This window comes from Cebidichthys violaceus, unplaced genomic scaffold (genome assembly GCF_023349555.1).
Source record: "Cebidichthys violaceus isolate CVI_PGR_0920_01 unplaced genomic scaffold, fCebVio1.0.p SCAF_3, whole genome shotgun sequence".
Lineage (NCBI taxonomy): Eukaryota > Metazoa > Chordata > Actinopteri > Perciformes > Stichaeidae > Cebidichthys > Cebidichthys violaceus.
In genome coordinates, this window is record NW_027176483.1 from 2,630,074 (window position 1) to 2,640,073 (window position 10,000).

Here is a 10,000-nt window from a genome sequence, read left to right on the forward strand (position 1 = left end):
AGGGGTTGTGGGTAGTGGGACTGTTTCTGACGGGGAGCCAAAACTGCCGAGGAATCGTCTCATTTCATCACAATATATCGCAGCCGCAACGCGTCCCCTCGCACACTCATTACCCCCGCATTCATTATTCAGTGAATGAATCAGGGTTGGGAAGATTCAGCGTCTAATTACTTTTCATCTGCATGCATCTGTTGTTGAGTGGGCTCTCTCATTTGTCTTCCAATCCCAAACCCCCCCCAGAAAACACTGAACGGAAGGAAGGAAGGAAGGAAAGTAGGACATTTAAGGATCTGTGCCGGGGCCTCTAATAACCCCTCTATCACTGCGAGGACATCTTCATCGAGGACACAAAGCGCTTTTAATGAGACGGCTGTTAGTGATGCGGCGTTCCTTGGATTCCTCGGCCGTGGTTGTCGTTTGACGCCGTGCTTTTCTTCTCCTCCCGGGCCGGTTATGATATCAGTGACATCGGGATGAGATATTTTTAGCGCCGAGAGGTTCTGCCGATGTGGATTAGGAACCCTGAGCGGCCTCTCAGGGTCTCCTCTCCGGACCCGCGGAGACATCAGAGACACCAGACTGATATGGGGGGGGGGGGGGGGGTCTCAGTGGACCAAAATGCATTGCGGCCAGAAACATGTTTTCAGCTCTCATTTTATTTTGTCTCCTGCAGTTGCTGTGCTATCGCTAGTATTGCTGCTCTCTCCCCGCCCACACACACACACACACACACACACACACACACACACACACACACGCAGAATAACCTTTTGAATATAATAAGGCACTCTGCTAGATGAGGGGAGTTGTTGTTCAGAGAAAGCAGGGATCGAAAAATGCATTTATGTATTCAAATCACCTGAAACTAAGAATCGTGTGTTTTTCGTTAGCTCAGAATGAGTCCTACACGGGGAGCAGGAGTCCGCCGCGGTGCACCTCCGTGTTTCTACGGTAGCCCAGAGCGGACAAAACCAAACACTGGCTTTTAGAGAGAGAGAGAGAGAGAGACCTGAAGGCCACCGTAGTTCTCTGAGGTGCTCCGTCAAACTGCGCTAACTTGAGCCGTAGAGTACGCGGTACCGCCGGCGGCCGTTCCCTGACTTCACGACTCTCCTAAAGTAGTGTTATTATGGTATGGAGGCCAATGGCAATACCAGCATTTTTGCAATCTATAACCACGCCGCTGGACTGCGTAACGGAACGGTTCTTCTAGAGTTCACGACACGCTGAGCCACTATGTCTCCCCGATGATGAAATGGTGCACACACACACACACGCACACACACACACACACACACACACACACACACACACACCCCCCCAACAACAGTCTATTAGATCAATGACTAATAACCTTTTTGTTTTGTTTTTACAGTGTATTCAGAGACGTATCGGTCTGAAGTTCAGCCGTGGCGGTCGTGAGCTCTGCACTTAGATCACAGTAGTGTTACCTCGTCACACTGCCTCAGAGCCACTTTAATGACGTTATATGACGAGCTATCCTCATGTTGTTTGTTTGTTGATGAACTGTTATTTGACCTGGTATGTGTTCTTAGTAGGCTTTCTACTTCTCCATTGTACCAGAGAATCTGTTCCTCCCATCGGTCAACAGTTGTGGCTTTGTTGGTCGTTGCTGGTATTTCTGTGTCTGTGGTTTCCTTCATTGCCTCTCTCTCTCTCTCCCCCTGTGTTGGTTGATGCATATATGTGGCTCTTGATGTTGTTTCTTTTGTTGGACGGCATGACACCTCCTGTCTCGTTGACCGAAAACCAAAGCGCTCTGCTGATCTCTCCACGACCACTGACCTTTGACCCGGCCTCTTCTCTCTCTCTCTCTCCCCCTCTCTTCTCTCTCTCTCTCCCTCTTCTCCTCTCTCTCTCTCTGTCTCTTCTCTCTCTCCCTCTCTTCTCTCTCTCTCCCTCTTCTCCTCTCTCTCTCTCTCCCCCCTCTCTTCTCTCTCTCTCTCTCTGTCTCTCTCTCCCCCTCTCTTCTCTCTCTCTCTCCCTCATCTCCTCTCTCTCTCTCTCTCTCTCTTCTCTCTCTCCCTCTCTTCTCTCTCTCTCCCTCTTCTCCTCTCTCTCTCCCCCTCTCTTCTCTCTCTCTCCCTCTTCTCCTCTCTCTCTCCCCCTCTCCTCTCTCTCTCTCCTTTCTCTCTCCCTCTCTTCTCTCTCTCTCTCTCTCCCTCTTCTCCTCTCTCTCTTCTCTCTCTCTCCCTCTTCTCCTCTCTCTCTCCCTCTCTTCTCTCTCTCTCCCTCTCTTCTCTCTCTCTCCCTCTTCTCCTCTCTCTCTCTCTCTCCCCCTCTCTTCTCTCTCTCTCCCTCTTCTCCTCTCTCTCTCCCCCTCTCTCTCTCTCTCTCTCTCTCTCTCTCTCTCTCTCTCTCTCTCTCTCTCTCTCTCTCTCTCTCTCTCTCTCTCTCTCCCCCTCTCCTTTCTCTCTCCCTCTCTTCTCTCTCTCTCCCTCTTCTCCTCTCTCTCTCTCTCTCTCTCTCTCCCTCTTCTCCTCTCTCTCTTCTCTCTCTCTCCCTCTTCTCCTCTCTCTCTCCCTCTCTTCTCTCTCTCTCTCTCTCTCTCTCTCTCTCTCTCCCCCTGTAGGCCAGCCACACCGGTATGCGCTCGTACATTTACAAGCAGAGCTCTGTGATTGGCTCTCAGGCGGAGCACACTGGGATGCGGACGTATTACTTCAGCGCCGACACCCAGGAGGACATGAACACCTGGCTGAGGGCCATGAACCAGGCCACGCTGATGCAGAAGCAGACCAACACACTCATCAGGTAGGGACACACACACACACACACACACACACACACACACATATGCATGACCTCTTGAGTGTGTTACAGCAGCAACACACTGTCTTCTAGTACATTCAGTCACTTAAACACTTGAAAAATCCTGAATAAGTTCCAGATCTTTACATTTTCTGTTTCCACTGTCAATACCTTGATTTGTCCTCCTCGCCTCAGGAGCTCCCCCTTGTGTCTGTTGCCAGTATTTTGATTCCTACGTCGCTTAAAATGAAAACTTAAGTCATGTTTTGTATTTTGGGCTAATTTGGATTACACGACATCTGCAGGACTGGAGCACACGTCCTCCACTTGGACTCAAGGATGAGATGATTAGAAGCTGGAGGTCAAAGGTCACCGTGACCTCACGAATGACGCTCTTGGCTCAAGGATGAATATGCTAATTGCGGCAATACGGTGACGTTTTTTGGATGAACATGGATTTAAACTGTGACTCGACAACAGTGAGGCATTAATTATAGTTCATGCGTATCTTGCAGTTCTCGGGACAATGTCTTCATTTATTTGTTGCCGTTCTTGATTTACATTTTATTTATTTTCTGCAATTAAACAAATTGTTTTCCCTTATAATCCTCTTTATATCCCCCCCTCAAACTTGTGAGTATTCTACACTGCTTTGTCTGTAAATACTCCTGCGTCATCAGCGTGTCCTTGGAGGCTGTGAGACATGATTTGTACGCTACAGTTGTTAAATCCCACAAACACACACTTCCTAGCAAGTGTGATTCCACTCCTCTGTTTACTGCTTTTACAAATCCAAAGTGTCGGTCCCGAAAGCTATAGCGTACGAGTGTGCATATTTATTTAGTTTCTTTGCTTGTTGTCAAAGAGTAGATCCTGACGCTGGTTTTTGGACAAGCGTCCTCTTCCCCGCATGTATTATTTCACGCGTCGACGTTCGGGAGGTGGCTCAGATCAAATGGCGTCCCGTCGTTCACTGGCAGCCTCAGACGCGCTCGCAGCTCGTATCGCTCCGGGTGTGTTTGGAAGTGTGGGGGGGGGGAAATCCCACAAGACTCCAGCAGTTAATGACTGACTAAAAGCAGGGTTACTATTTGCTGGCATGTTGCGCTTCTTTTTCCAAGAGTTTGGCTACTTTTACAAGGCGGAAAATACATTCTCAATTCAGTGATGGAGCACAAAAAACGGTTAATTCATTTTCCCCACTTCTGCTGTTTGGCTCATTGAATTTCAGAGACCTGACTATTCTTGTCACAGGAGATTTCATCATCAGAAACGTAGCCGTGGTTACCAGACTTTGCTCGTTACCCGCGCGCCGCTTTAAAAGCGCTCTGTGCGGCGTATTCAGCCCTGTGCTCAAAGTTTAGGACGAGTTAAAACGTTTCTCTTTCATGTGACGGACATCTAGTTCAAATTCAGTCCAGAGCACCAGAACGGAGACTGAGATGATCCTTTGAGAGATCATCCTCAGGTTCTCTTTGTGAAGCGTGGGTTTATCCGAATATTTAAAGCAGGACTCGGGCGTGTGTCGTCTCTCAACAGACCATCCGACAAGTTCGAGATGTTTAACGTGCTGCGGCAGCAGGCCGTCCCGCAGATGAACCACGTGAACCACCACAGGTCCCCAGACTCCGACCCCACCAGACCCGTCGTCCACGAGGTCCTCCTGGAACCCATACACCGCGACGCCGACGAGCGCTGCAGCTGCCACAAGGACTCTCCGGCCGCCGCCGCCGCCGCGTTGGAGCACCCCACGGGAAGCTCCGCCCTGGAAATGGACACGCACACGTCCCTCCCCTGCAACCCCGCGGCCTCGGCCCTGCCGCAGTTCGACCGCGTGTCGGCCTCGGCGCCCGTGTCCCGGGCGCCGTCGCGAGCCGCCTCCACGCTGCCCTCCGGCGTCTGCGCGAGGAACGGCCTCGTGTCCACGCCCAGCCCCATCCTGGAGCCCAACGGGATCGCGGCGGGGACGTACCAGAGGGCCCCGGCGGCGGCGGCGATGGCGACGCCCCCCGCCGACACTCACAAGCAGGTGCGCAGGAGGAGCACTCTGGAGCAGGTGGAGCAGTGGGTCAAAGTGCAGAAGGCGGAGCACAAAGGGTGGGTCACCGTCGTAACGTAGAATTTCAGGTCTGCACAGAACGATGCTTTATTTCTGAACTCAATGAATATCATTTGTTTTTGTCGTTGCATGAAATTCAAGGTAAGTGGAGATGAATCTGGAGAGATTCTGTTCACTGGGTTGTTAAACATTTCTGTGCGTCCTGCTGCTCCACAGCCCCCCGTCCAGAGAGAACACCCTCCCTCGTCGCACACCTCCGACCCAGCACAAGTTCACCTCCATGGACGCATATCAGACGCTGCCAAAGACCCCTCGCCAGAGCCCCACGCCCGCCCGACTTGGCGAGTACAAGTACGCCCAGGACCGCCTCAGCCACTTCCGCCTCACCCCCGACCCGGGGCCCGGCACCGTCTGGCAGCTGTACGAGTGGCAGCAGCGCCACCAGTACCGTCACGGCAGCCCCACGGCGCCGCTCTACACCCCGGCCCCGGACTACCCGTTCGGGCCCCGGCCCCCGTCCGCCGCGCCTCCTCCCTCCTCCTCCTCGGCGCCCAGGTCCGAGGGGTCGCCCCGCTGCGTGTCGGTGCCGCCGTCGTCCGCGGACATTCCTCCGCCGGGGCCCCCGCCCGGCGGCAGCAGAACCCTGTCGCCCACGCGGAGGCCGCACACGCCGGCCGGACGGGTGACGGTCAGGCCCGCGGGCGACAGGTCGGTGTTGGACATCCCCTTCTCTGCGTCCCCCCGCAGGACCAAGTCTCAGCTGCTCAAGGTAAAAGTACAGTGTGACAGTTTTACTAAGCACACATCTGTGACGCTCCTTACCTTACCTCCTTCCTCTGGACTCAGTGATTCTGTATGTCTAAACACAACACTTTGTATTTCATTTGGCAAATGAAACCGTCCTCAAGCAGAGGAATGAGATTAAACTGTAAGCTGGCATCGTATTTACATTTGAGGCATTAACCTCACACTCTTATCAAAGGCAAATGACAGCAACACCAAATCCCCAGCTCCACAGTGATCAATCAACAGATAATCATTCCAGTGTCCCCAGAATATAAAGGAAAAGACGAAATTAGCAGAGGAAAAAAAAGGAGAAGGAACGCAGAAGAAAGTGCTGTTGACGTATGAAGGATGGACACCGGTATGCTAGCATGTAGAGATATTGATTACATTATCAGTAACATCTGGATGACGGCTCAGTCTGCTGTCGTTGCATTCTGTATGGACTTGAGCCCGTTCGTTAGTGCTCCTCCAGAGATTGGACATTTTTTCTTCTTCCCACTGTCTCTCTCTCTCAAAGTGTCAAAAAAAAAAGAAGAGTGTCTCATCCAGAACCGTGTCAGTGGTTCTGACAGTGCGGGGCGGGTGTTGGACCCGTGCTTCACTGAACAGAATCATTGTTTCAGAGCTTTTGGAGCACAATAGCAGACATTTATTTAAGACTAAATCACCTCAGCTGTATCAGCCATCAGTCAAACGGCCACCTGTAAACTACAATGAATAATCTACATACAGTATACTGTATGTAGATTATTCATTATAATCTACATACAGTATACTGTATATACATGTGTCACATTTATGCAAACTGAGGAAACAATAGCAACTCTCTTTGGTGTTTTGCATATCACATTTCTGAAATTGAGTGGAAAAAAACCCCCCCACAAATATGCAAATTTCCGCCCACTCTTCCACAAGCAACTCAATTTTGCCCGGAGATAATACAGAACGCAGTGTTGGAGTCATCAAGGCCACGATGAAGCCTCTTCACTACTCCGATTACTTCCTGTTACCACGTTATATTCTGACTACCGTCTGTGTGTGTGTGTGTGTGTGTGTGTGTGTGTGTGTGTGTGTGTGTGTGTGTGTGTGTGTCTCGTCAGGCTGCCACTCTGGAGAGACGGTCGATGCCTTCGTCTGGCTACATCACGCACACAGTCAGTGCGCCCAGCCTTCACGGCAAAACGGTACGTCTTTACCAACGCGCCGTGTTAACGGAACGCGTTCACGCCGCCAAGACGCTCACGGGAGTCAGACTCCGGAGGAGCGTCGCTGCTCCGCCACAGCTAAATCTGAACCGATAGTGTTTAAATGTTGATTATCCGTCGGCTGCCGCTGAGCAGTTCTTGGGAGACGCTGCCCGTCGTCTGCGGCGCGTTGCTGTGAGTTTCATTTGGCCGTCGGCCTGTGAATGCTTTGAGACGACAGAGGGGTTTTTATAACTGAAGCTCGCTCGTGGTCACTCATGTGACGCCACATGTGTTGTCCTGTATTGATGCCGCCCCCCCCTCCCCTGACAGCCCGAGGAGCTCACCCTGCTCCTCATTCAGCTGCGCCGGCATCAGGCCAAGATGGCCGCCGCACGTCACCACGCGTTCGCCCAGCTGCAGAGGCGCAACGGTCCCACAGAGGCCTACCACCACAACCGCTTCCTCACCACTAGCGCCAGCCCCCTCCTCAGCTCCAGCCCCTCTCCTGTGTCCCACCTCGGACATGTGAGCCTCTCGGCTCCCCTGGGCTCTTGCAACACCCAGGTGGGCCCCCCCCCCCCAACACCACACCCCCTCCACGTCATGCCTGCCCCTCATTTTACCACGGGGCTGGTAGAGGTTGCCACTAAACATACGTGTTTAGTTTTCATAACAGTAACATCTCAAGTCCTTCCAGTGACACCACTTCAAGTATCTTACACCAGACCAGTAGCTCTGTTGATCCTGGACTTTTAGAGGTTTACAACAACGGCAGCATCAAGAGTCTCGGGTATATATATATATATATATATATATATATATATATATATATATCGGTGGCAACCTCTACCCAGAAGCCCCGGCGCTTTCAGTGGTGTGACGCCGGGCACGGTTTTAGTCTGTGAACGCTGGCCTTACTGTCGTCATAGAAACCATCCTCCTCCTCCTCCTCCTCCTCCTCCTCCTCCTCATGTGCTGCTCTTGGCTGGCCCGTCTCCATACCGTGCTTCCAGTGAAACTTGTCCATAAGCATGTTGTGCCGCTAACTTCTCGACGTACCGCACAAAACGCATCCCGTGCTTTTTTCCCGGCTAACCCGGCTGGATGTGTCGGCTCAGTTTTGGTCTCCTGGTTTTGTGAATCTTTGTCGTTGTTGTTGTTGAGTGATGTGAGCCGACTTGGAGCTGAATCCAACGTTCCATGTTTCGGTATCTGCTGGTTTGTGCTGGTGTCTTTCTGTTTGTCGCAGCGGGAGCATCTCAGAGAACATGAATTGCTCATGTTTGACTCTTCACGTGTTGCGATGCATGTTGGCACCGACGCCTCGACGAAGCACTTCATGGCCGACATCGCCGCTGCGTCCAAGTGAAGCTCCTTCAGAGTCGGGTGAATTGTTTCATTTCCCCCGTCGTCACGAATCAATAATCCTCCCCTCGCGTGTTTGTCTCCCTGCAGAGCGATGACACCTACATGCAGCTGAAGAAGGACTTGGAGTACCTGGACCTGAAGGTGAGAAACCAGAGACCAGCGCTCCGTCTCCTATCCCTGCCGTGCTCAAACTAACGCTCTCTGCTGTTGGCTTTGTAACTTTCCCTCCCGGGCCACCGAATAGAGACGAGAAAAAACCCCGAAAAAGAAACCCCTCCCCGGTAGACTTGTTCCCCCTCCTCCTCACTGACCTCTGTGTCTTTGTGATTTCTGACTCCCAGATCAGAGCTCTAGAGCCCCTGATCCTCGCAGTTCACAGTTTACTACTGCACTGCACTGCTGGGCCTCTCAGGCCTCTGATGAACGTAAGCCGTATGTGTCCGTAGCAGACGGATAGTGACGTTGTGTGTGTGTGTGTGTGTGTGTGTGTGTGTGTGTGTGTGTGTGTGTGTGTGTGCGGGCGCATACATGCTTGTGCATGTCTCTCCGGTGTTCGTGAGTAGGGACGCATGTGTCCAGTCTGTGCGTGAGTGTGTGTGTGTGTGTGTGTGTGTGTGTTTTAGACGACTCTGTTGTTCTACAAAGACCATCCCATCGCTTCCAGCTTGGCATTCACGGCTTGAATGGCATCCGATCTGTCTTCTGTGTGACCTTTGACCTCCCCCCTCCCCATGTGATGTATTCCCCCCCCTCCCCTTGCGATGCTGTTGAACCCGTGGGCATGGGATGGCTCGGCAGTGCATGCGTCGTGGCTGTGGGCCCCGGTGGTTTGATAAGCCAGCTGCTTCTACCATCGTCCTCTGAAACGCTCTGCACCTCCTTGACGAGAACACGGGGCTCTGCTGTGTCGCGCCGCTTGCCTCTAAAGGAGCACATGCGGTCCTAAACTAATCCTCTTTCAGAAGCACAAGAGAGAGACTTAGAGAGACGCTATCGGCGGAACTTCTCGTCGCGAAATTGGCCCTTGTGCCCGATTTGAGTGTGTTCCAGGAGGTTATTTCTAGACCCAGCGAAACTCGATGCGAGCGCCCGAAAACCCCCGGGTGTGTTCCTACAAACACAGTGTCCTGTATCGAGCTTTTGCAGTCGGTCTGTGCAGGGCTTCAAAGCCTCCATAGCCGCCGTGTGTTCTCCATGGCAAGAGCTCGCTCATTGTCATGTTCCCTCGGAGGCGAACGTGTCACAGACGCGGTGCGCCGTGGCGCCGTTAGTCGGTTAGCTTGGTTCTCTGTGTTCTCTGTAGATCCTTTACTTCAGCGCCGTTGTGCCCGTTAAGTAAAAAATATTAAAAAAATGCTTATTTTGCCATTTCCAGGTAGCTGGAAGTCAGACGCTGAAGGAGTCGGGGAAACCTGTCAAGGTTGCAGAAAGTGACGTGGATGTAAGTACGAGCTTAACGAGCTTCTCAGAGCGTTGGCTGCTTTCAGATCCCATTCATGACGCTTGTCAAAGGGGGGGTGGGGGGGGGGGGGGGGTATTCCTTCCTGTTTCCTTTGAAGCCAATAAAATGTCGGACATCCTCATCATTTTTACCGTATGTACGTTTGATGCAAATACATTATTCACAATAACAATTTCAGAATTTCCAGAATATGAATGTATCACAAAAGCGAAAGCGGAGCTCTGACGCTGAGGGTCGTTCAGGCCAAAACCGAACACGGATGCTGTGGGAGAAGTGCGGGAGGACACGATGTGAAGTGTTCCTCGTGTCCTCGAGGGGGAACCAGCATGTGGAGTGTGTTGATAGGTGAACGCCACAACAACGCAG

At 52.1% G+C, this 10,000-nt stretch overlaps 1 protein-coding gene across 6 annotated transcripts in view; it reads left to right on the top strand.

The window, feature by feature from the left end:
- Window positions 1-10,000, top strand: part of plekha7a (pleckstrin homology domain containing, family A member 7a) — a 94,380-nt gene that overhangs the window by 75,504 nt on the left and 8,876 nt on the right. For 5 of the 6 annotated variants that reach the window (XM_068722488.1, XM_068722489.1, XM_068722492.1 and 2 more), the window contains 6 exons: window positions 2,594-2,775; window positions 4,312-4,869; window positions 5,048-5,600; window positions 6,718-6,801; window positions 8,260-8,313; window positions 9,548-9,613. In XM_068722488.1, coding sequence (XP_068578589.1) covers window positions 2,594-2,775; window positions 4,312-4,869; window positions 5,048-5,600; window positions 6,718-6,801; window positions 8,260-8,313; window positions 9,548-9,613 — 1,497 coding nt within the window. The remainder of the gene's footprint in view (window positions 1-2,593; window positions 2,776-4,311; window positions 4,870-5,047; window positions 5,601-6,717; window positions 6,802-8,259; window positions 8,314-9,547; window positions 9,614-10,000) is intronic. The other variant, XM_068722490.1, reaches the window with a different exon arrangement.